This window comes from Astyanax mexicanus, chromosome 20 (assembly GCF_023375975.1).
Source record: "Astyanax mexicanus isolate ESR-SI-001 chromosome 20, AstMex3_surface, whole genome shotgun sequence".
NCBI classification, from domain to species: Eukaryota; Metazoa; Chordata; class Actinopteri; order Characiformes; family Acestrorhamphidae; genus Astyanax; species Astyanax mexicanus.
This window is the reverse complement of record NC_064427.1, coordinates 38,324,425-38,351,944: the sequence shown is the minus strand read 5'-3', so window position 1 is coordinate 38,351,944 and position 27,520 is coordinate 38,324,425. Positions and strand designations below refer to the sequence as shown.

Genomic DNA, 27,520 nt, shown 5'->3' with positions numbered 1-27,520 from the left:
AAATGAAGTTTTTTTTCCAGTATTAAGAGAGAAAAAAAATCAAAATCTACATGCCCTGTGTGAAAATGCGTTTGCCCCCTCCCCCCCAGTTAAAACATAATTTAACTGTAGTTTATCACTTAGAAAACCCACAAATGATTACTGCCACACCTGTTCTCAATCAAGAAATCACTTAAATAGGACCTGACGGACAAAGTAAAGTCTCTCTAAAGTTAGACATCATGCCAAGATCCAAATAAATTTCGGAACAAATGAGACAGAAAGTAATTGAGATCTATCAGTCTGGGAAATGTTATAAAGCCATTTCTAAAGCTTTGGGAATCCAGTTAACCACAGTGAGAGCCATTATCCACTAATGGCAAAAACATGGAACAGTGGTGAACCTTCCCAGGAGTGACCCCCCCGACTAAAAGTACCCCAAGAGCGCAGCGACGACTCATCCAAAAGGCCACAAAAGACTTCAAAACAACATTCAAAGAACTGCAGGTCTCACTTGCCTTAGTTAAGGTCAGAGTTCATGCCTCCACCATCAGAAAGAGACTGGGCAAAAATGGCCGACATGTGCAAAGATGAAAACCTCTGCTGAGCAAAAAGAACATTTAAAGCCATACCTGGATGGGATTAGTTTTTTTTTTTTATTAGGAAAGTCTGTGAGAAATATTTAACACTTCTACTTAGAGATAAAACCCTTGCATCCACACTGCAATTGAAACAACAGGAGGACCAATGAGGTTTTGCACACGGATCATGATGGCGGCGTTTAAGCACTCTAAAAGACACTGGAGCAGAGAAGAGACACTGACTTGGTTTGACTTTGGTTTGGGACGAAGCCAAACTTTAGCAACAGGTATTTATATTGTTTATTGTCCCACTTAGGGGTGGGCGATATGACCCTAAAATAATATCACAATATTTCATGGTATTTTTGCGATAACGGTACTCTTGGCGATATAAATGATTTTTTTTTTTTTAAGAATACACCTCTGCAACAAATGAAAATTGTATTTAATTATTGCATACAATTTATGTCACACCCCTACCTGAGATATTAAAAAGTACAAGAATTTAATCAGACTTCTAATAGAGGTCAATGATGCAGAATGTCATGATACTAATTATGCACTCCAAATATCTCCATATATCCAGAGTTAAGGTAAAATAAATGATACTGGACAGATATAATCAGTGTGAATTTTTCTTTTGCTAAAATCAGCAAAAAAAGTAGTACCCTGATGTGATAATTAGGGTGGGTGATATGGCACCATATGTTTAGGGTATAATATCGTTCACGATATGTAAAAATGTTGGCAGATATTATCGCGTACGGTACGATATGGCACACCCCTACTCCCACTGATATCGTTCTCACATATCTGGAGACTAATTTGTATTTCCTACACTAAGGAATTGGTTCAGTAGCTCCTCCATTTCCACTCGCTGTTGTGTTGTATGTGGATCTCCGTGGAAACGCACGCCCAAAGTGTAATTACAGAGCATGGCATTGGACAAACAGCTTTTTTTTTTAAATTATTATTAAACCCAAGGTGATGAAACTTAGAGATGTGCATCTGGAAAAAGGACTAAAATTACCGGAGGACCACAGAGTATAATTCAGCCTGTAATTTTCTCAGAGACGTCTCAGAAAAACACGTATATGGTCATTTCAGACGGGAATAAAATCACAAAGCACACCCTATAAAAGAGAAAATTACCCCAGGACCCCCTGAGATAGTAATCCCGTCCGGATAGGGCTTTAGGCTCATCTCAATTTTGCCAGAAAACATCTTCATGATCCCCAAGAAAGATGTTTAAAGAACAGGGGGCCAAAAACTCATTGCAAGTAACAGGAAATGCTTGATTGCTGTTGTTGTTGCTAAGAGGGGCCCAACCAGTTATTCGTTTGTTTTTTTCTCCCTTAATAATAAATACCTTGATTTAAAAACTGCATTTTGTGTGTATTTCTGCAAATACCAACATGCAAAAAACATGAAATATTTTGCAAAACAAAATATGTTTAGGCAGAGATTGTTGATTTGTTGAATGGATAAATGGCTTTGACAACACAGCTGAACCATCCACAAGTAAAGCTCTCATTGTATTTATCTCTGACCAGAAGAATTGAGAACAGGAAACATAAATCCAAATGAAGAAAAAAGTGAAAGATTTCATGTAATTTTTCATGTAAAAATTATAATTATTTTGTTTTATAAGGAGTGTATGACACTTTTTTAAGAATGGAAATTAAAAGTTAAAAGTTAAAAGTGAAAGATTTAATGTAATTTTAGGACAAGTTTTTGTAAAATTAGTAATTATTCCAGTTTAATGAAGTGTGTGATGCTTTTTTAAGAATTAAAATCTGTTGAAAGGGAACGATTTTATGTAATTATAGTACAGTTTCTTGTGAAATTGATGATTATTTTGTTTTATAAGGAGTATATGATACTTTTTAAAGAATTTAAATATATTAAAAGTAAAAAATGTAATGTAATTATAGGATAATTTTTTGTAAAATGAATAATTATTCTCTTTTATAAGGAGTATATGATACTTTTTTAAGAATTGAAATCTGTTGAAAGAGAAAGATTTCATGTAATTATAGGACAAGTTCTTGTAAAAAAACAGTAATAGTTGTTAATCATAGTAAATACAATAACTGTTTTTTTACTGTTTATATCTGTTTTAAATGTGACAGTATTTTTCTGTTTATTTAAAGACATTTTCTGGCGCTCCCTGCTGCTGAAAAATTACATTTTTTTTACACTTCGTTTTTAAACAGTGTACACCAGTAAGTACCTATAGCACTAGGATTCATGTTTACAGAAAACAAAAAATGATGAAGTTGATGGTTGTGCTGTATTTGATTTTAAACAGCAAATAAAATAAAGTAAAAAGTTTAGCATTGGGTTAAGGAGCCTGTGAGTCTACTGCAGCACTGATAATAGCATTGAGCAGACATGTTTACAACAGATGTGCAGGTGATTCATTCATTTATTCATTTATTAAAAGGCAAACGGCACAAAATGTATCAGCCAGTAAACACAGTGCCCCAGTTTTTGCTCTGTACCATATTCTGTGTATATCTGGACAGAGCATCGTCTCTCAAAAGTGAAGCCACCACAGGTCGGGCGCCCCCTGCTGTTCGGTTTCAGAAAGCTGTGTAACCCCACCCATCCCCATAGGTTTCAAAACAGGCAAAACTGAACAACTTTCAATCACGTTTTTTCTAATATACTGCAATTCTACCTCCATTATTTAAACACAGCAGCTAGTGTAACCTCTGCTTATATTATAAAATTTTTATATCCCCACAGAATTCGTTTTTATAAACATTACTCAGCTCTATTCAAAAAGGTGTGGTTATTGTAAAAGGGCTGGTTATGGACGGGACCAATAACAGACCGTCAGCTCCGCTCCACCCCGCTCTGCAGCCTGTGACCTCGAGGCAGCCCTCAGGGGCGGGGTTATTTAAATGAGTAGGCTGCTCTCCACAGTCTTTCTCTCTCCTCTGGTCTCTACTGCGCTCTACAGACTCGAGTTTCAGGATTGCCAACATGGCGGAAGATTTTGGCTTCATTTTCACTGAATGAATGGGAACGGCGACACAGCGTCCATCTTTTTTACAGTCTCTGCTCTGTTATATTATATCAAAATTATATACAAAACCAGGAAGCACACTTGATTGCAAAAGAGTCTAATATGGACTAGTGGAGTGACTGCTAATGCCCAGCAATTTGACTGGAGCACAACTGATGAGCTGAGATGGGACGAAATGAGCTGAGATGGGAAAGACAGCAAACTAGATACTGCTGTTAGCTACTCTATTAGAAATGCACATTCATTGTTTCTCCTGAAATCAACCGTATTAAAAAAGGAGTTCTGGGGTGCCGAGTGGTCCAGCGGTCTAAAGGGCTGCCACTATGAGCGGGAGGTCGCAGGTTCGAACCCCCGCTCATGCAGCTTTGCCATCAAGCTGCCAGCGCTCAGAGGGAGCAAAATTGGCTCTGTTCCCTCTGGGGTTGGTAGATGGCGCTCTCTCCCATCACACTTAAGGTGGCGCTGGGCAGCACGAGGCGTCTGTGCTTTCCTCCGTGCGTGCCGGGCGTCACCGGTGATGGGGACGCACAAAGGGGTGGGACAATTGGATATTCAAATTGGGAGAAAATGGGGATAAATCTGGAATAAAATTATAAAAAAAGGAGTTCTAATTTTTAGAGGATACTTCTCTACTGGGACTAAACGAGCAGTGTGAGTGCATTTGCACACCTGTGTCAACTCTTAATACAACTTCAATACATTTTTTAGCTTTTTTTCAGTCAACATAATTGCTTTGGCACATGTTTGGAATAGCTGGTATCCACAATGTATTGTTAAAGTGAGTTAACAATGCAAATACAGTATAAATATATTAATAGTGGTAGTCACAAGATCGGTCTGGCCTCAAAAGCTCATATATTTGAGAACCCTACTGAAAAAATGTGAAAACTGGTATTTCTATGGTAAATAAAATACTCTGGAATATAATCAAGAGGAAGATGGATGATCACAAGCCATCAAACCACCAAACTGAACTGCTAGAATTTTTGCACCAGGAGTAAAGCAGCATAAAGTTATCCAAAAGCAGTGTGTAAGACTGGTGGAGGAGAACATGATGCCAAGATGCATGTTTAAAACTGTGATTAAAAAACAGGGTTATTTCACTAAATATTGATTTCTGAACTCTTAAAACGTTATGAATATGAACTTGTTGTTTTCTTTGCATTATTTGAGGTCTGAAAGCTCTGCATCTTTTTTTGTGGTTATTTCAGACATTTCTCATTTTCTGCAAATAAATGCTCTAAATAACAATATTTTTATTTGGAGTTTGTGAGAAATGTTGTCCATAGTTTATAAAATAAAACAAAAATGTTCATTTTACTCAAAAATATACCTATAAATAGCAAAATTAGAAAAAAACTGATTTGGTCTCTTATTTTTTTCCAGAACTGTAGTTGTTTCTCTGCAACAATGTCTGACCAGCTCTGGAACTTGATTTAAAGGGCAAATTATACAAGGATTAAACTGTGCTAAAAGCACCTGTCAAACATGGTGGAGGCAGTGCAGTATACAAAACTACACTTTCTGCTCCAATATAGTCAAATGCTGCAAACAGGGCCGCTGCTAAGGTTTTGGAGGCCCTAAGCATAACTGGTCAGGGAGGCCCCCCCCCCCCCCCCCCCCCAAAAAAAAAAAAAAAAAACACACACAAACACAAAAGGTTTACGCAAAATTTTACTATTTATTAAAATTACACATGTAACTGTGAATATTTACAACGTTATAAGTAAGGCCAATAACAGTGAAGAACAGCACAAGAGTACTATTTATAATGTATAAATAATAAATGAAACGATGCATGTCTATTTTAAGCAGTGGACACGTCATTTACACAAGCCAGCCTTAAAGGTTATGAAATTATCGTTTATATTCGTGGTGTATTTATATCAGCCTGTCAAAATCTATAGAGCTGTCTGATCCTGCTGTCATACAGACCATTTGGATAGTGCACTGACGGCATTAGTCAATAGGTAGGCTACTCTGTTTATTAATTTTTTATTAAAGTCACTAAAAATCTTCAAACTACACTACAACTATTTGCAAACGTGCCACGTGCCTTGCAATACCCAGATTAGTTTCTAGTTAAGCGTTTAAAGCTACCAAATCAGCAAAGCCAACGTAACTAGCTCAGGCAACACCACTGAACATTAAGTAATCAAAACTATTTAAACCTTTAACATCGAAGTTACTCACCAGAAAGGGATGCATGGGCCTCATCTTTCTGCTTCTTTTTCTTCTTCTCAGCTCCAGACTCAAACCGTCGCTTCATAGTTGAATTACCATTTAGTAGCAACTTCGCGCGGTGAACTTGTCTCCTGTCAAACTCAAGTAGTTGCTACTTTAGTTAGGACTAAGGTTGCCAGATAAGTTACGATTTTTCATCCTATTTGTTTATTTTATTTTAAGTTTTTAACTTACACAAATATTGCACTGGACAAGTTTTTGTATAGAATGGCCACATACACTTTAAAAATGGTTAAACATGCGCAAGATTTAGCGCCTCCATGCATTTTTTGATTATTTATTTGACTGGAAAATGTCACATCTGGCAACAACCAACAGAGCAAACCGAGCCGTGCCATTTCAGGCAATAGGGGTGGGGGCATTATATTATGCACAAAAATAATAACATGCCGCTTTTAAGTAGTAGAGTAGGTGCCCCATGCAATGTTTAAAGACAAAAAAGATGAGCGTATCATAAATAATTCACATTGGGTTTTAAATTTAATAATGTCATAATTTCAACACATTTCATTCTCAGTCAATTTGGCTCCCTGCAACTGCAAAATGGTTGAGGCCTAACGCTGGCTGCGTTGTCTGCGTATGCAGAGCGGCGGCCCTGGCTGCAAAACAGTTTTTCTCAGTATAAAATACATACTAAATAAATAATAACCAAAACATACATTGTAATCCACCCAATAGTTCTTAAAAGGAACATATTATACCTATATTATATTATATGTATTGTGGCCGGCGGCGCCGACCTCGAGGAGAGAGGACGCTGGAAACAGAGCGCCGTTCAGCACCGGACAGCTCCCAGCTGAACCGCCTTCCCATGCCTGGCCACCGTTCAGCACCACCGGTGGGACAGCGGTGGAAAAACACCAGCAGGCGGGACAGCCCCGCCCTCCGAGCACGGCTGGAAAACACTGAGTGCTGCACAGCTGGCAGCTTCTCAACTCCACTCAGCAGCCCCACAAAAAGGCTGCTGAAATGGCATTCTAGGGGGAGAGCCTCCAAGACGACACTGACGCTGTCTCTCTGTCCGTCTCTTTCTTGCTCCTCCACTCTGTCCTCCCTACAGAATCCTGACCCGCAGTGTGAGCCGCCGCGTCCGGGACTCCAGGACCCTTCTGCCAGCCCGAAGAGGAGTTCATACCCTCCTGCGGACTGGCTCTGGACTCAGCCTCCGACCCTGCCCTGGCTGATCCCACAAGGAGTGGGCTGCAGAGCTAAAGACTGAACTTTTTCCTTTTGTCTGTGAAAGACTCTAAATAAATTCCCCTTCGGGGTTGTTTAAGTTATCCTGGTCTCGGTGTGTTTGGTCCCCCACCCCCGCCCCGACGGCTCACAGTATTCTTTTCATTAAAATCCCATAAAGAGATCTCACCAGCTCTATTATTGCCAGTTTCAGTCCCTTTCACAATGAGACATTTAAGGTCTCTGTCACGTTTATGCGAATAAGCTGTTGCTGGCCACGCCGCGTATACTCTTAGTGTTCACTACACGTTAGTGTGAGCTTGTGCTAAATGGCAAAACACAAACAAGCTAGTTCATGCTTAACTGCAATAAAAGCACAAAATTCCCTCATCTGCTGGTTTCATTTCTACTTTCATTGTAGAATCCAGTTACATTTAATAGACAAGCAGTTGAATGTTAATTGAATGCATCTATGAGGCATCTATAATGAACCGGCTACATAAAGTAAGAACTAGTTTAGAACTGTGGTTTTATTCCTCTTTTCTTTCTTAACATATCCAGAATACTGTATTGGTCAACCTTCAGCAGAAGTGCAAGAAAACTAGGTTGCATCCTCTGGCGTGAACACAAGAGAACGGCAGGTGCACCAGGTTGGTGATAATTAGCTAATTAGCACTTTGCTAGCATTGCCCTCTGCTGGAAACAGTGTCACAAGCTGACCCCGTACAGCTTCTTCCTCCCTGAATTACGCAATAAGTCAATAAATTTGGGGCATTTTAACGTGCGTGATTTAGTGCGATGGTTTGGAGAGTACTTCTCTCTAAGTGTTCTGGGCATCTTTCGGATCTGCTTCCTTCAATGCCAACATAACTCAGCGGTGGAGCTCAGATTTTAAAGCCGAGCGCTGCTGTGCTGTCATCGCTGCGTGTGATATGTTGCACAACACCGCAGTGCAAGCTGATGAGGCGTCAGAAAATCCCTCTACTGACCAAGTACACCATTGTCTGTGGATATGTCATAAATTGGAGAGGACCGGACAGCACTCATATAATATCCAAGTGTGTTTATTAGACTCACAGAAAAAAAAGGAACGTTTCGGCCCTTAGGCCTTCCTCAGCGTGCTCTCCAAACACCAGACCTGCTGCTAAATGGATCAACCAGGTGTTTACACCCCGCCCCACTTAGCTACGTCATTACAGAGTCTACAGTATTACATGTTATTTTACACAAAAACATATAATAAATATACAAACATCAATGATGTGCAGAAATGGGAAAAGAAAATAACAAAAACAATTATTGAAAAACCAAATACTTCAAAAACAATAATGATAATCACAATCTCATGGAAAAATACTAATTACAATCTTATAAAATTATGTCCTTCTCAAAATCAAATAACAGTATCTTAAAGATCCACATACACAAAAACAAAAAAATAAATTAAAGAAAACAACTCAAAGAAAAATCTTCATTCATGCCTTTTGGATTTATTGTATTTAGTTTAAAAATGTACCAAGTCTCTCTCTTTTTTTGAACTGTGGATATGTCATGCCACAGCCAAACCCCGCTAAGCTCCGTTTCTCATCAGTCTTTGGTAAAGCTCATTAGCTCACCATGTCAACATATTTGCAAATTTGTTAATGTTTCTATTGAGAATCCTGAGCCTCGATATCTAATCTCCTGCCCTTATGTCCTAACAGTGTTAATTTCATTGACGAATAATTTCAGTCATAGTTTTCATCAACTAACCTTTTTTCAAGACAAAAACAAAACGATAACTAAATAAAAACAGCATAAAATAATAAAAACAATGACGATATGAACTGACATTTTCGCCAACGAATAAAAACAAGACAAAAATGTTTAGCAGGGATGACCTCAATCAGAACGGATTTATTTTTGTGAAAAGTAGGGATCAGTTAGGAACAGAGGGACAAGTGGGATTAGTCATCCAATCAGTACCAGTCTCTTTTTTAGTAGCACGATCAGACTCCAGTCAGATACAAGCTGGACCCGACTCAAAGTTATCTAGGCAGTGTCAGTGTCATATAGTTCTTCTTTGACGTCGCCGTGAACCATGCAGGGCGACCATCTCCGGTAAAAACTGCTAAGAAATATTAAATATTAATATTAAATGCATTCTTTCAGTTAATTAGGACATTTAATCCTAAAACCTTGAACCTTGAACCACGATTAAGAGAGTGAAGTGTCGTGTGGGTAATCTTGTTTGTGCTGACCCAAGTCTCTGAAACTAGTGAGTTGTTTCTGGATATTTGAACTGAACTGTGTATGTGGGTGAGGGTGCAAAGGACAGTTCAAAACTCGACACCTCAAAACTGAATGACCAGTCTGTAATTTGTAATGCAGAAGTCAGTGCCTAAGCAGCAGAGATTAAACAGTTGGTAGGACACAGGTAGAAAGCAGTAGTAATCAATAAATAGCATTTTAACTGTGGGGGGTTGTTGGGGTTTGGGGTAGAGGTCTGCGCGGGACTGCTTTTTTTTAACCCGCTCCCGCCTGCTTCCGTGTGTTTTAGTCTCGTTACCACCCGCTCCCGACAAAAATCGCTTCTTTTATTCCCACGCCCGCCGACCACATACACATTTCTGCCGCTCCCGCCCCACGGTCCTTATAGGAATTTAATTAATTACATTTAGTGCTTCAAATTCCCATCTCAATCACCATCAAAATTGCACTATTGTCTTTCGTCTTATGTCTTATGTTTATTGTGTCTGGCATGGGCAAGCAAGTGCTAAGCACTAACACTCTTGGTAACAGGATGGAAAGAAATAATTAAAACTTCAAAATTAATTGCTTTTTTTTGACTGACAGACCCTGGAAAAACATCCAATGCAAATTAGAGCCATTACTCAACTACCTCATGAACCAGTGATTTTATTTTATTTATTCTCTGTTCCTCCAGGCTCTCCATTTAGAATATTGTGAAGTTCACGGCTGTGTTTATTCACTGTCTGGGAGAACCAGCTGTAGAACTAAAAAAGGAGTGTTGGGAATATTTAAAAGTGAGAGGTGAGAAACTGTACAGGGCAGTGTGTCCTCAGGGCTGGAGCTGTGAAACAACAATTCCAGCTCCACTGAGTCCACACACACACACACACACACACACACACATTTGCTTCATCTCATTTGGTTTATCTATTTTAATTAATTAACAAGGTCCTTTTGTACAGGATTGGGTGTGTGGAATAGAGACAACAAACAATTAAAAGCGTACAGAGCACAGGGCTGTCCTTAGCCACAACCCAGCTTACGTTTTTAAAATGTTCACCAACCATATAACCAACAAGCCAGCATCTGAAAGTTTCTATTAAAATCTAGCAAAAAAAAAAAAAAAAAGATTGTGCTAGTAAAATAGTTCTATTAACCAATCAGAAAGCTAATTCGACACTTGTTCTGGTTTTCCCACAACAAAACTGCTGCTTTAAATAAAGGCAATCTAATTTTGGTTAGTGTACCTCTTAGTGAGAGACTTGGACTGCTAGACATGCCTCTCCGATGCTTTATAACCTTCATTAACCTTAATTTGCACCAGATGACATGGACATGGGAAACATGGACTATTACAAAAGGGAAATGTATCAATAAACGTATATATTGTCGCTGTCCAATGAAAAACACTTATCTCCAAAACAGCAACTTTACAGGAGAGAGAAAAAAACTTGTTATTTTCAGTGGAGGTCAATGTAAAAAGAGTTTATTTCAGGTCATTTTGAATAGTTTTTATTGGTCCGTTCATCAAGAAACTTTAGCACAGTGTAAAGGACAGTTTGTCTGTTCAAATTATGCAGTAAACTAAAAAAAATAAAATGGAGATAAGTGTTTTTCCTTGGACGATCAGGTTTGCATAAGTATGCCTAATGGTGAGCGCTTTTACCCTGCCGTTGCTGTCGAGCAACACATTGACTCAACTGCTGAACTGATCACCGGTAATATGTGCAGTACATCATGGAACCACATTGCAGGACTTCCAACTGAATTTTTTCAGCAGGATAATGCTCACCTACACACAGGAGGGTTTTCCCACAAATGTCTCTGTCAGATATTAACACTTCCGCCTGTCTACCAGTAACACGTTTATGAGAGCAGCTCGGATGCAAACTTTGACCACCTACCCCAGCTGCAACATTTGATTCGGTTGCAAAATAGAACCTGTATGTCTCCATGCCTCTACAAGCTCCTCTATATGAGCATATCTGCTAAATTCTATAAACGTAAGTGCAAATGTACAATGTGATGTACTCTGGCCACTTACTGCATTGAGTAAAATCTCATTCCGACACTGTCCTTAGCTAGGTACATAGTAATAGCTGCGTAATAAAAAAAATCTGATTATGGTTTATGTCCTTCCTTTAACTGCATAAATTAAAATAATACACTTCCGATTCATTTACATGAATGTGTGCCAATAGGGTTCTTGATTGGTCCAATGCTTAGATGAAAGACAATTCACCATTGGCCTGAATGGTTTATCTACATTTTATTAGATTTCATTCTGACAGATTTGCATTAATGGATCAGATTTTTTTATTCATTCATCCATTCATTCATTTATTCAATCATTCATTCCTCAACAACTGCTTTAGGCTGCCCATCCCAGATGGCATTGGGCGGAAGGCAGTATACACCCAACAACCCATTGCAGGGCAGACAGACACAGACAGACAGACACGTTCACTTTCACACTCACGCCTAGGGGGCAATTCCAACCAAGTTCCAATTGGCCTGAGTGCCATCTTTGTTCCATGGGAGGAAAAAACCCTCGCAAACATGGGAGAACATGCAAACTCCACACAGAAAGACCCAGGTCACTCATGATAATCCATGACGCCTCACTCAAGATAACAAGATAACACCTCACAACATACTGTATCAATGGGGTGATGTTTCGTTGTTTGAAAATGTTCTGCGCTGTAGATTATTAGAAAATGCCTGGAATTTAGTCAAACAAAAAAGTGTTAAACAAAGCAGAATATATTTTATATTTTACATTCTTTAAAGTAGCACCTCTTCCTTAGATTAGACAGATTTGCACATCTCTGCTGGATTTTCTCAGTCAGCTTTATGAGGTAGAGTCACCTGGAATTCAGGCTTTCAGTTAACAGCTGTGCTGAACTCATCAAGAGTTAATTACTTGAATTGCTTGCCCTCTTACTGTGTTTGAGAGCATCAGCTGTGCTTTGACTAAGTAGAGTATTCACTATAGACTGAATAGCCCTGTTTGAAAAGTATCAAAAATGACTAAGAAATGAAGGTCAGTCAATTTAGAAAATGTCAAAAACTTTTAAAGTATCCTTAAACTGATTAAACTGGCTCTCATTTGGACCACCCAAAAAAAGGGAGACCAAGAGTTAATCAAAGTTACCAGTCTCAAAAACTGTAAGTGTACAGCACTACAGATAATACCCACCTAAATGCTTCACCAAGCATTTTAGTTTTTTTTTTCACACTATAAGGCGCATTTAAAATCCTTTAATTTTCGCAAAAAAAATCGTCAGTGCGCCTTATGTATGAATTGTACCAGTCAGGTTGTAAGGAGCGGTAAAGCCACTCTGCTGAAGTGCTGCGTTATAGTTTAGTTCTATAGTTTAGTTCTCCAGCATCGAGATTTGAATACTGCTGGAGCAGTATTTCGCTAACTGCTGTTTTTTTGCCATTCAGAAGTTAGTATTTTCCGCCTCTAGCCTGCACCTAACCCCAGCTAGCACTGCTGGAGCTGCATTAGCATTACCTGCTAACTGTGCTAAGTGCTAGTTAGCTCTTTCGCTGTTCTGAGGTTGGTATTATTGGCTTATAGCTTGCTGCGAACCCTGGCTAGCACTGCTAAAGCAGCATTAGCATTACCCGCTTTACCTGCTAACTGTGCTAAGTGCTAGTTAGCTCTTTCGCCAGTCAGAGGCGAGTATATCAGACTGTAGCCTTCCCGATTACCAAGTTAAAACAAGCTATGTGGGATGATCCACTAGCTAATATCCCGCTGGGTTACCAGAACACTCAGGGTTCCTCAGTGCAGCGCTGTCTGGCTAGCCTTAGTGGTAATATGGAAATCTAAGCTTACTGTAGATAAATGGAAGCACTTTACTCACTCAAATAAACAGTTTTCAGGAGAGAAATCTGTGTAGATTAACATACAGCACTCATTTGACTTTAAAAATAATTGCGCTTTATAATCTGGTGCACCTTATGTGTTTCTTTATAGTCTGGTTGACTTCAGTATTCATTTACAATATAGGAAAAAAAAACACTTTACAATCAACTTTACAATCAACTTACACACTGCTATCCCATGATTTTTTGACATCTACAGTAAGAAGTCTGACAGAGTTTCTATGAATCATGAACTCAAGCAGTCAGATAAGGATAAGGGGTACCTACACAGCTGGGGATGTAGGTGTTGACAGCGGAAGCGCAGTGGTTGGTGTTGGGAGAGCCGTGCAGTTCTGAGCAAAACTCGCAGACATTAATCAATGCTGGACCTCTTCCTTCTTCCCAAATGTACAGAGCAATCTATAGGAATGATCAGACAGGCCTGTGGTTAGATCAATAAGAACTATCAATATCAGGGCCACAGTGAAGTACGGGGCAAACAACAGAGCATTATTTAACAGAGCATTTATCCGGAGATAAATAGACGTACAAGCATTTGAGCACAAGCACCACTTTCAGAAGATAATGGTCCGCCCCCACACAGCGTTACAAGACGTCTATAGACCACTGAAGTCATGTCCTCATTTAGTAGTCGGCACCATGTTGTTTATGCCCATATTTGGGGTTCCTTTGGGGTTCCGTGTCTAAGCGGTTCAAGTAAATAGGGAATTTTCACAAACTTTTTTTTTTGTCACATTCTGTGGTGAATAAATCTGTTCAGAACCCTGTACGTTTTATTCTGTGTACATTTACCTCCTAAATATCACTGGATCCTCTGAATTTTGAGATCGTTTAAGGGGAGTAATCAGAAAAATGCTAACTTTAAGCTAATGCTTAACTGACGTCACAGCACAGCAGCTGGAAATGGCACCGGACTGGATTCTGCAAAACAACAGCGAACTCCCATCAGAAAGCGTTTTGGATTATTCTTCTTCTTCACAGAGGATCATTAAAGCATTTAAACAGGTGAAAACTCTTTCAGTGAGGTTGAGCAGTGTGATGTTGAGCAGTGTAGTGTTGAGCAGCTTATTGTTGAGCAGTGTAATGTTGAGCAGTGTAATGTTGAGCAGTGTAATGTTGAGCAGTGTGATGTTGGGCAGTATGATGTTGAGCAGCGTAATGTTGAGCAGTGTAATGTTGAGCAGCTTGATGTTGAGCAGCGTGATGTTGAGCAGCGTAATGTTGAGCAGCGTGATGTTGAGCAGTGTAATGTTGAGCAGCGTGATGTTGAGCAGCGTGATGTTGAGCAGCGTGATGTTGAGCAGTGTGATGTTGAGCAGTGTGATGTTGAGCAGCGTAATGTTGAGCAGTGTAATGTTGAGCAGCTTGATGTTGAGCAGTGTGATGTTGAGCAGCGTAATGTTGAGCAGCTTATTGTTGAGCAGTGTAATGTTGAGCAGTGTGATGTTGAGCAGCGTGATGTTGAGCAGCGTAATGTTGAGCAGTGTGACGTTGAGCAGTGTGGTGTTGAGCAGTGTGATGTTGAGCAGCGTGATGTTGAGCAGCGTGATGTTGAGCAGTGTAATGTTGAGCAGTGTGATGTTGAGCAGTGTGGTGTTGAGCAGTGTGATGTTGAGCAGCGTGATGTTGAGCAGCGTAATGTTGAGCAGCGTGATGTTGAGCAGCGTAATGTTGAGCAGCGTGGTGTTGAGCAGTGTAATGTTGAGCAGCGTGATGTTGAGCAGCGTGATGTTGAGCAGCGTAATGTTGAGCAGCGTGATGTTGAGCAGAGTGATGTTGAGCAGCGTGATGTTGAGCAGCGTAATGTTGAGCAGCGTGATGTTGAGCAGAGTGATGTTGAGCAGCGTGATGTTGAGCAGTGTGGTGTTGAACAGTGTGATGTTGAGCAGTGTGATGTTGAGCAGTGTGATGTTGAGCAGCGTGATGTTGAGCAGCGTGATGTTGAGCAGCGTGATGTTGAGCAGTGTAGTGTTGAGCAGTGTGATGTTGAGCAGTGTGGTGTTGAGCAGTGTGGTGTTGAGCAGTGTGATGTTGAGCAGCGTGATGTTGAGCAGCGTGATGTTGAGCAGCGTGATGTTGAGCAGCGTGATGTTGAGCAGCGTAGTGTTGAGCAGTGTGATGTTGAGCAGTGTGGTGTTGAGCAGTGTGGTGTTGAGCAGTGTGATGTTGAGCAGTGTGATGTTGAGCAGTGTGGTGTTGAGCAGTGTAATGTTGAGCAGTGTAATGTTGAGCAGTGTGATGTTGAGCAGTGTAATGTTGAGCAGTGTAATGTTGAGCAGTGTGGTGTTGAGCAGTGTGATGTTGAGCAGTGTAATGTTGAGCAGTGTGATGTTGAGCAGTGTAGTGTTGAGCAGTGTGATGTTGAGCAGTGTAATGTTGAGCAGTGTAATGTTGAGCAGTGTAATGTTGAGCAGCGTGATGTTGAGCAGCGTGATGTTGAGCAGTGTAATGTTGAGCAGCGTGATGTTGAGCAGCGTGATGTTGAGCAGCGTGATGTTGAGCAGCGTGATGTTGAGCAGCGTAATGTTGAGCAGCGTAATGTTGAGCAGAGTGATGTTGAGCAGCGTGATGTTGAGCAGCGTGATGTTGAGCAGTGTAGTGTTGAGCAGCTTGATATTGAGCAGCTTGATGTTGAGCAGTGTGATATTGAGCAGCGTGATGTTGAGCAGTGTGATGTTGAGCAGCGTGATGTTGAGCAGTGTAGTGTTGAGCAGCTTGATGTTGAGCAGCTTGATGTTGAGCAGCGTGATGTTGAGCAGCGTAATGTTGAGCAGCGTGATGTTGAGCAGTGTGATGTTGAGCAGTGTGATGTTGAGCAGTGTAATGTTGAGCAGTGTAATGTTGAGCAGCGTGATCTTGTGCAGCGTGATGTTGAGCAGCGTAATGTTGAGCAGTGTGATGTTGAGCAGTGTGATGTTGAGCAGCGTGATGTTGAGCAGCTTGATGTTGAGCAGTGTGATGTTGAGCAGCGTAATGTTGAGCAGCGTAATGTTGAGCAGTGTGATGTTGAGCAGCGTAATGTTGAGCAGCGTAATGTTGAGCAGTGTGATGTTGAGCAGCGTGATGTTGAGCAGCGTGATGTTGAGCAGCGTAATGTTGAGCAGCGTGATGTTGAGCAGCGTGATGTTGAGCAGCTTGATGTTGAGCAGCTTGATGTTGAGCAGCGTGATGTTGAGCAGCGTGATGTTGAGCAGCGTGATGTTGAGCAGCTTGATGTTGAGCAGCGTGATGTTGAGCAGCGTGATGTTGAGCAGCGTGATGTTGAGCAGCTTGATGTTGAGCAGCGTGATGTTGAGCAGCTTGATGTTGAGCAGTGTGATGTTGAGCAGCGTGATGTTGAGCAGCGTGATGTTGAGCAGCGTGATGTTGAGCAGCGTGATGTTGAGCAGTGTGATGTTGAGCAGCGTGATGTTGAGCAGCGTGGTGTTGAGCAGTGTGATGTTGAGCAGTGTGATGTTGAGCAGCGTGATGTTGAGCAGTGTGATGTTGAGCAGCGTGATGTTGAGCAGCGTGATGTTGAGCAGTGTGATGTTGAGCAGCGTGATGTTGAGCAGCGTGGTGTTGAGCAGTGTGATGTTGAGCAGTGTAATGTTGAGCAGTGTAGTGTTGAGCAGTGTGATGTTGAGCAGCGTGATGTTGAGCAGCGTGATGTTGAGCAGTGTGATGTTGAGCAGCGTGGTGTTGAGCAGTGTGATGTTGAGCAGTGTAATGTTGAGCAGTGTAGTGTTGAGCAGTGTGATGTTGAGCAGCGTGATGTTGAGCAGCGTGATGTTGAGCAGCGTGATGTTGAGCAGCGTGATGTTGAGCAGTGTGATGTTGAGCAGCGTGGTGTTGAGCAGTGTGATGTTGAGCAGTGTAATGTTGAGCAGTGTAGTGTTGAGCAGTGTGATGTTGAGCAGCGTGATGTTGAGCAGCGTGATGTTGAGCAGTGTGATGTTGAGCAGCGTGGTGTTGAGCAGTGTGATGTTGAGCAGTGTAATGTTGAGCAGTGTAGTGTTGAGCAGTGTGATGTTGAGCAGCGTGATGTTGAGCAGCGTGATGTTGAGCAGTGTGATGTTGATGCATTTCCACTGAATGAATTTGTTCCCCTGTTCTATCTATTCGTTTGTGTTCATCAATTGACTTATCAGGACTTAATTCATGAATAATGGCACCCAGAGAACTAAGATATTGTGTAAGATGTTGTATGTATAAACAGTGTCTTTAATAAACTATCTGTGCACTTTCATAGTTTTCATTGCCTGGTTTAAAATGTCAGGGCTCTCAGAATTCTACTATTGAAGCGTGGAGCTACTTTGAGCTTGTTAATGTTGTAAAATTAACTTTTTATTTCGTAATTAAAGCACTGATTGTTCATTTACTGTATGTCTGGCTAAAATACTGTTCACTGTTATATACAGCTCTGGAAAAAATAAATAAATAATAGAGCACTTCAAAATGATGAGTTTCTTTGATTTCACCGAATTGAATTTTTGCAACAGGAGTAAAGCAGCATAAAGTTATTCAAAAGCAGTGTGTAAGACTGGTGGAGGAGAACATGATGCCAAGATGCATGAAAAAAACTGTGATTGAAAACCAACCAGGGTTATTCCACCAAATATTGATTATTTCTGAACTCTTAAAACTCTTGAACTTAATTTCTTTGCATTATTTGAGGTCTGAAAGCTCTGTACTTTTTTGTTATTTCAGCCATTTCCTGTTAAGTTAAAATTAACTATTTATTTTAGTGGGTAATGCTATGCCCCTATCACTAGCATTGCAAGTCTATTGGGAGCATCAGCTAAAATGTCTGTATTTTGGAATGCTGGGGTTAAATGGAGGCGGGCTATTTGACAAAAGTTTTACTAAACCCAAAGTCTAAACGCTGAACAAAACTCTGCACATTTCTCTTTTGATCCTTTGGCTCTGGGACAAAATTGAGAAAAATAGTAATTGTTACAGGATTCATTATTGTTAAAGGTGTGGCGCCATCCGTGGACCAGAGAGTTTAGAACAGCCTCTCAAAACCCAGCATCAATAAAGCAAATGAAAACGAGAAGTGGAGCACTATGACTCCTCATAGGAACAGACAAACTTATTTTTTCCTGAGAGAGAGTATCTCATTACACACAGACTCCCCACTGGTGACATTTTCTTACATCAGTGTCAGAGCAGATGACTGTATGCAAGTGTGCAGCAGAAGGTAAAATGGGATGGCTGGTAATGGGGAAAAATATGAAGGTGCTGAGGAGAAAGAGGCATTATCTGCAGCTGGGTCATTTTTTCGAAATCACAGGGATGATGATAGTACAAGAGAGGGAAAAAAAAACCCATCCAGAACTGAAGCAGAAATGTGACTCGTTCTACTATATATCTTCTAATCAGGCATAACTTATCATGTACAATGATTTAATGTCAATTTTAGGACCAGATAACATGTTGACTATACAATAGGCATGTCACAATAAAAAAAAAGTTTTGGGACGATAAATCATCCCTGAAATTATTGTGATAAACAATATTATTGACATTTTAAGATAATTGAAATGCCACTGACATAATGATAATATAATAGCTTAACAAAACAACTGTACCCTTTGTAGTTAATCTTAGACCTACATCAGTCATTTCACACTGTGTCACAGTCATTAAAGCACTGATTGGTCGTTGACTGCATGTCTGGCTAAAATACTGTTCACTTTTATATACAGCTCTGGAAAAAAATAAGAACACTTCAAAATGATGAGTTTCTTTGATTTTACAAAACTGAAAACCTCTGGAATGTAATCAAGAGGAAGATGAAACTGAAGCTGAACTGCTTGAATTTTTGCACCAGGAGTAAAGCAGCATAAAGTTATCCAAAAGCAGTGTGTAAGACTGGTGGAGGAGAACATGATGCCAAGATGCATGAAAAAACTGTGATTAAAAACCTTAAAACTTTATGAATATGAACTTGTTTTCTTTGCGTTATTTGAGGTCTGAGAGCTCTGCACTTTTTTATTTTATTATTTCAGCCATTTCTCATTTTATGCAAATAAATGCTCTAAAAGACAATATTTCTATTTGTAACTTGAGAGACATGTTGTCGGCTGATTTCTACTAGTTCTACGATCTTTATCTGCATCTACATTCCTTTTTCTGAAGGCCACAAAGAAGCTCTTTAGATCCACTCACTTTAACAATCAAGACCAAACTAAACTGAAGCTATGCAAAACTTTAAAATGCAGAATTTGTATTTCCTTAGACAGAAAACAATAAAAACAACAGAATAGAAGAAGGTCTACTTGTATTTTTAGGTTAGTGCAGTCAGTTTTACCTTTACTACTACTGGATAATGTTTTGTACTAGATCACGCAGGTGCTTTAAGATATGCAAACCGCCATTTTCAAGAGCAACATACCTCGTGTTTAAGGTCAATGGTGAAATCTGACTTGGGCGGCTCATACTTCACATAGTCCGCAAGCCTACAAGAAAACAGCAAACCACATATAATTTAGATTATTTTATTTTTTTTACATAAATTAATAATTTTACCAAGTTTGGCCGCAATTTCTTCACATAAAAGAAGGAAGGTTACATTTTGTTCATGCTGAAATGTAGATTTAACCTTACAGGTAAATAACACTCCAGACACTATGATCAGGAGATCGCTGGTTCGAATCCCGATCATGCAGCTTGCCATCAGCTGCTAGAGCCCTGAGAGAGCACAGTTGGCCTTGCTCTCTCTGGGTGGCTAGATCTAGGCTGGGTCGCTCTCCCCACATCACTACTAGGGTGATGTGGATCAGCACAAGGCTTCTGTGAGCTGATGTATCAGAACCGAATCGCTGCACTTTCCGCCGAGCATCAGCACCGTGATGCTACTTGCAATACTGCATCAGCAGCAGTTGGAAAAGAGGCAGGGGATGACTTCACATGTATCGGAGGAGGTGTGTGTTAGTCTTTACCGTCCTTGTGTTGTGGCATCACAAGTGATGGGGATGTGCAGCTGAGTAGTAGCTGAATGGGTGGGACAATTGCCCTAGCTAAACTGGGAGAAAGGTGGGAGATGCTTATTGGATGGAAGATGGCATGTGTCCTCCAGAGGGATGACACACATTTAGAATAAATTCTGATCATTTTAACCACAGTAATTTATAAATACTGTCTTCATCCAAGAAGAGCCTCCTGAAGGTGGCACAATCCACAGATAAAAGGTAAAGAGTAAAAAAAAACATCCCTGATGCCTGGTGTGATTAAATGATCTGAAGAAGTGAAGAGTATATCGACATGATTGAATGAACTGTGCTGTGGGAGGACTGATTGAAAGACACCTCAGAGGAGGTGCACCAAGTGCGTTTCTGCACTGTGCCTCTATGGGTCCAGCTGCTCGCAGTGGAGAATAATGATATCGCATTTCTTATGAATTTGGTTTGTAAGCGCTGCATCGTTGCTAGGTTACCTGTATTTGACAGAGTAATACATGGAGAGCTTCGGTTACAGTGCATTACCGGCTGATAACGGCACTCATACAACGCCTTTCAGCCAATCACATTGCAGGGTCGGAACTAACTGTGGTATAATGGTCAATATACAGTATCAGTTTTACCATAGTGTAAATTATCCTTACAGCCAATCATTACAGCATAAAGAGAACATGAACAATCTCACCTCTTAACCAGAGGGCAGCTGAGGGCCCAGCCAGCAGTAAAGTCAGGGTAGCTGAAAGCAGACGGCTCTTCTGAGAAAGCGTAGTGGTGGATGATTGTCGCTTCTTTATCATACAGGGCTCTTCCCAGAAACCACTCCTGCTAGGACAGGGCATATTGATTAAAAACTGGTGTTTTGCATTAACTTGAATCAGCAAGACAGGCTGTATATTTATTCTCACTGAAGAAAGGACAATGAGGTTAGAAAATGAATTAATTGCAAAATCACATTCACATTCTTTCCTCTTGTCTTAAACATTGGCAGTAGGGGTGGGCGATATGGCTCTAAAATAATATCACGATATTTCAGGGTATTTTTGTGAATATACTGATATACTTGGCGATATAGGAAAACAGAAAATTAATTCATTCATTTCAGGAATATAGTATAATAGTATAACAGCATAATCATAATGTGGCAGAATAAATAATATAGCATAAAATAATATAATGCAGCAAATAATATTGCAGAATATTTAGTGCATGCATATAAACTGCAAACTAAAACAATTATACAATAAATACACCTAAAGCTTCACAGTAAATAATAGACTACTTTTAAGACAGAACAGCCCTATTATCACAATATGGATTTTTAATATCATGATATTTCTGTGTCACGATATATTGTATGCGATATCATATTGCCCACCCCTAATTGGCAGTCAACCAAGAACATGTTTTGAGATTGAACTTTCCTTAAAGAACTTGAGTAAGAAACTAAGTGACTTCCATTAAGTATTATCTATTAGATCTGGTGTCTTCATAGTTAACAAACCTTTTTTTTTTCTCTTCCTTTCCTTTCTGTTTTCTCTATCTATCTCTTTTACATGTATGGAGATGCTGTTCCTGATGTTCCCAGCCTGGCTCTCCACTGCCCGCTGTGTTGTTCTCCGGCTCTGCAGCCCTGCACTGATTACCATTAACACACTCAGTATCTGTTTCTGTATTAGCCATAGCTCTATAGTTTGTGCCCATCACATTCTTATATTCATAAATTAGTACCTGTTATATTAGCCATAGTTCACATTAATTGTCTGTACTGTTGTTTTGTTCTGTTATTTGTTTGTTGTTTGTTGTTTGTTTGTACTGAGCGGGTCAACCCGAGTAGGATGGGTTCCTCGGACTGAGTCTTGGTTCCTTCCAAGGTTTCTTCCTCTTAAAGGGAGTTTTTTTGCCACTGTGTCACCATAAAATTGGCATCTCTGTGGTGCTGCTCATAAGAGGCGTGGCCCTGTTTTTCCTGTAAAGCGGCTTTGTGACAACCTTTGTTGTAAAAAGCGCTATAGAAATAAAATTGAATTGAATTGAATTGAATTGAAACCTTCTTGACAACACAGCTAACTAAATTAAACATTTGGGCTGAATCTCATACACAGTTTTTCACAGGTTTTCGTTCATTTTGTCACTTTTTTTATTTTTACCATTTTATAAATTAAACAGCCTTAACATTCTTTAAATAAAAGCTGCATTGTTGCACATCAGATACGAAATGTAGGTCATGTTTATCTGCTGTGTGACAAAACCCTTAGAGCTTAAAACAAACTGAAACAGGTTTAGACAAAAAAATGAGGGAAAAATGTTACCTAAATTGCAGTTACTGCAAGTGTGATTGCAGAGCTGATTTGTGGGTGGTTGCGATGCTTTTGCTATGGTATCCCTGCACTGTAAAACATTACAGCCACATTAAGTTATGTGAACTTATTTGTTCTTTTCAATTCCAATTGCCATGACAAGTTTAGTATATTGAACTCAAGTTCCTTCGTTTTACATAAAAATAACTTAAAATAACATATTGTCTTAACTTCCTGTGAGTTATTCAAATTTACCCAAGTTTATTCAACTTACGTTTTTAAGTTATTGGTTAAAAAAAATGAAAGTGTGAAGATTTGAAAATGCAGAGCGGTAGAGTGATAGGCAGCAAGTTAGAAAAGACTGGAGTACTTTTTACAACTTTAAAACCGTGGGCACATTGGGCTAAACACTTTTTAACCGACGCATAGCAGTTAACAATAACAAGGAGCAAAAAACTAAAGGGGATTACTTTCAGCTGCGTGAGTCACCAACACTCCAAAAAATAATTCTGTGTTTTAGTCAGAAGAACTAATGTTATTAAGTTGAGTGAACTCACCGGCCAGTACAACTCCATTGTTTTCAACCGGAAAACTTAAAAAGGTTTGTTGAGCCAATGAGAAAATGTGATTTCAACCAACTTTTAGCTCTTTCTACAGTGTTGGTTCATGCAGCTTTCCTATTGGTTCCTGGTACCATATATCTGCATATTGGGTGTAGCCGCTCCCTTACTTACCATCTTTGTGTTGTCTGTTGCCCAAAGCTACCTTATTCTGGGCGTGCACTAATTATAATATATACGTTGATTGCCAGGCCAATATTTGCATATTGGGTGTGGTCTCTCCCTTACTTACCATCTTTGTGTTGTCTGTTGTACAAAGCTACCTGATCCTGGGCGTGCAGTTATATAATATATGTGTAAGAGCACATTAACTTTGTTGTGTTTGTAGTGATCACAGTATGCTGGCTTTGAGCTACAGAGTTCACTCTTTACTCTTATTCTGCCCCAGCAATATACTGTCAGTATTGGCAGTTAAATAATAATGTTAAAAATGTTTCTAATACTTATGGTTAACTTAAAATAATAAGTTGTGTGAATATTACTGAAGTTTTACTAACTTGAAAGTGTGTGTTAAAATAAAGCAGAATTGTTAGTTTATTTGACTAAACAGAACATTTTTTTAAAAAGGACAAATTAAACACTTGAGTTGTTTTAACTCAGTGCATCAAGTTGAAACAGTAAGTAATGAGTATTTGAACAACTTGTTTAACTTAACATCTTGAGTTCATACAAATGTTTTCATCAAGTTGAGTTAACTCAGCTTTTTAAGGCAGCAGGGGAACTTATGTTACTGAGTTTAACCAACTTAAAATGTTTTACAGTGTGGCAGTTGCTATGGTGTTGCTAAGTGGCTGATAGGTTGATACTAAAGTGTTGTGTTGCTATGGTGTTGCAAAGTGGTTCCTAAGGTTTTGCTATAGTTGCTATGAAATTCTGTACAGACTGTACAGACCATTGGCTGATGTGTGAAGCGTCTAAACTTTTGATCAATAGCTGGTTTATCCAGCAGCTCCTCCATCCATACACAGACAGTGCTGGAGAGCAATGCAGAGAAGGGATGTCGTGCGCAGATTCAGCTGATGTCTGGGACGGAATGTTGTGCCGCCCATTCAATCCTATGGGGAAAATTTCTATGACATATAGAGGTCTATAATCATGCAGAATTTGCTATTTCGAAAATGGTGACGTACATGGATGTGCATTTTTCTCCCCATTCATACGGTGGCCGAGAAAGCCCAGCGCAGTGCAAATTGAAAAGCGCTGCAAAAGCACAAAACACATCCATCAAAATTACAACACAGGCGCAGCAAATAGAAAAACGCGCTGCAAAAAGAAAAACGCGCTGCAAATAGAAAAACGCGCTGCAAATAGAACCACAACACAACGGAAGTGAGTCACAACACAACGGAATTTTCCCGGGGGACCTTAAAAGATGCTGTACTAGCTGTATACAAAGGACAATAAGTGGCAAACAAGCTTCTGAAAAGTAAGTAATGTTTATTACCTGTGATTACCACGGTTGTGTGCATATTATTAAAAGTTCTGCTTCACAAAACGCCTTGTTTGCCACTTATTGTCCTTTGTACACATAGTGAAGTCCGAGACGTTACTGAAGACGCAGCTTAGCTGGTACAGTATCTTTTAAGGTCCCCCGGGAAAATTCCGTTGTGTTGTGACTCACTTCCGTTGTGTTGGGGTTCTATTTGCAGCGCGTTTTTCTATTTGCAGCGCGTTTTTCTAGTTGCAGCGCGTTTTTCTAGTTGCTGCGCCTGTGTTGTAATTTTGATGGATGTGTTTTGTGCTTTTGCAGCGCTTTTCAATTTGCACTGCGTTGGGCTTTCTCGGCCACCGTACATTCATCCTTAATCGGACATTGACAAAGTTTTTACGAAAACTATATGTCCAATCAAAAAGCTGTATGCAAGCCCACCATTGCGGATCATGATGCACATTTTAGAAATGGAACAGAGTCAATATTTCGAAAATTGGAATAATAAAAAAAGACCATACTACATCCTGTAGTAAGTGCTAAGACAGGGAGACCCTCTCACTTCTGAGCTCCTCTACATTTTCAAGAGGAAATCTGTCCAGGACATGGGTGTACGCACAAGATCAATTAAAAAAATAAAAAATATAAAAATAAACATAAATTGTTTTAAGGGTTCTTTACCAATTTAAAGCTTCACATTCACATATTTCCTACAAAAATTACCTTTTAGGGAAGCAAAAACGGTCTTTCTAAATTTCCCATCAACAAACCTTTTGTTGCACATTTGTTTTTAAGAGTGTATATCTCTAGTTCCCCTCTTCATTCAGCTGAAGAACAATTGAAATCTGATTTGCAATTACGTTTGATGATAAGCTCTGGGACATAATATGTCTCACTACTCCTTCTCCATCTGTTCCAGACACAGCCTGTAATGACTAAATATTAATTGACACTAGTTAAAACATACAGCTATGGAAAACATAAGAGACCACTCAAAAATTATGAGTTTCTTTGATTTTACCAAATTGAAAACCTCTGGAATATAATCAAGAGGAAGATGGATGATCTCAAACCATCAAACCACCAAACTGAACTGCTTGAATTTTTGCACCAGGAGTAAAGCAGCATAAAGTTGTCCAAAAGCAGTGTGTAAGACTGGTGGAGGAGAACATGATGCCAAGATGCATGAAAAGTGTGATTATTTGAGGTCTGAAAGCTCTGCATCTTTTTGTTATTTCAGCCATTTCTCATTTTCTGTAAATAAATGCTCTGAATGACAATATTTTTATGTGGAATTTGGGAGAAATGTTGTCTGTAGTTTATAGAATAAAAAAACAATGTTCATTTTACTCAAACATAAACCTATAAATAGCAAAATTAAAGAAGTTAATTACATCTCTGAAAAAAATTGAGACCACGTCAGTGTCTGAATGAATCATTACAAAATGTTAAACTTACCTTTCACTTTATGGTTATTTATAAGATTCCTAATAGCTATTTGAATTTGCACATATTTGCTCCCTGTAGTTTTATCTGGTGTGTGTGATGTACAGAAAAGAAAAGACTGAAAAGAAAGTCAAGAACACAAAAGAGAAATACGGAATTCCTAACTGAGCCCAACCTCAGTGGTTCTCAAATGTGTTTGACTCGGTGTTGACCCGGTTATACCGAGACAGACTGACAGGTCTGACCTGAAATAAGCTGAAACTCAGAGACGAAACCACTGCGCTGAGACCTGTACTCTGAGGTATAGCAGACACACTGATAACAAAAGCATGCAAGCGTAACTCATGATATTTTACTGTTTAAACTTAAATATAATAGCATCGCACAAATTACCTTTTAAAAAGTTCTCTGAGTACTGATGTACCTAATTACATTACATTACATTACACTACATTACATTACATTTTGCAGAAGCTTTTGTCCAAAGCGACTTACAATAATCAAGTACAAAAGTAATAGAAGAACCTTGGAGACTGAATAAAACATTCTCAAATGTATTTGACTAAACATACTGATTAAGCTGAATAAGCTGGCCTATTATATTTGACTTGTGTCAATGAAATGAGCCAAAACGTAACAGAGCCGAAGCTATAAAGCATTACAATAGATTTTACCTACGATAGTAAGTTAATAGACTCTTTAAATTACCTTATACTATGTGACAATACCAGTGCCAGTCAAAGTTTGGACACATCTTCTTATGCAATGTTTTTTTTTTTCCTATGTTGTAAATTAATACTGGAGTAATCCAGACTATAAAAGAACACATAATGAATCATGTAGTAACTTAAAAGTGTTAAACAAACCAAAATACTCATTTAGGTGATGCATTTAGGTGCTCTTATCTGTGAGTCTCCGATGCTGGTAACTTTGATGAATTTGTCCTGTGCAACAGAGGTAACTCTGGGTCTTCCTGAGGATACTTAAACATTTTTCAGATTGACTGACCTTCATTTCTTAAAGGTTTGTTTTTACTTATTTAAAGCTCTACTAGGTAGGATTGAGATTTTGTGCTTGTGGGCTCCCCCTACAGTTGCAGAGTGTACTAAATCTTTCAGGCGGATTAGTTTCTCTTTCTCGTTTTCTGGCTTTCACAGACATATTCGGTCTCTTTCCAGCTTCTGCCAGAGTGTCTGTATGCTAGTTTGTAAAGAATGAACCAGTAGTCCTTGTACAACTGTTAGAACTAAAGGTCGGAAAGCAGGTCGCAGTTCTCGCGAGCGTTGGTCGCGGCCGCCTCGGAAAACTTTCAGAGTCTGGATTGAGCTCAGAGGAGCTCCGGCACAGACACGAGAGCACCGCTATTCCTCCTATTACACCTCAATGCAGCGCTGCAGTGAGTTTCAAGCTGTAATTTCACTTCTTTAAAAAGAATCAACAGAGTGTAATGTCATGTGACCACTAGATGGTATGGATAGTGTCTCCATATGAGCCCAATGGGTCAATACTTAAACAAATATATATATATAAAAGTATCATGGTGCACAGAAGCAGAAATGTAATGTCCCCATACGAGGACACAAGGTCTCAAGAGGATATGCCACATGTGTAATCGTTTACATATCTGCCATAGATATAACT

General features: G+C 39.5%; 1 protein-coding gene across 1 annotated transcript in view; it reads right to left on the bottom strand.

Moving 5' to 3' along the window:
* b3glctb (beta 3-glucosyltransferase b) overlaps positions 1-27,520 on the bottom strand; it is a 102,151-nt gene that overhangs the window by 37,715 nt on the left and 36,916 nt on the right. Inside the window, exons 7-9 of the mRNA XM_049468948.1 lie at positions 20,773-20,909; positions 19,523-19,586; positions 13,411-13,542 (exon numbers count right to left, since the gene is read on the bottom strand). Coding sequence (XP_049324905.1) covers positions 13,411-13,542; positions 19,523-19,586; positions 20,773-20,909 — 333 coding nt within the window. The remainder of the gene's footprint in view (positions 1-13,410; positions 13,543-19,522; positions 19,587-20,772; positions 20,910-27,520) is intronic.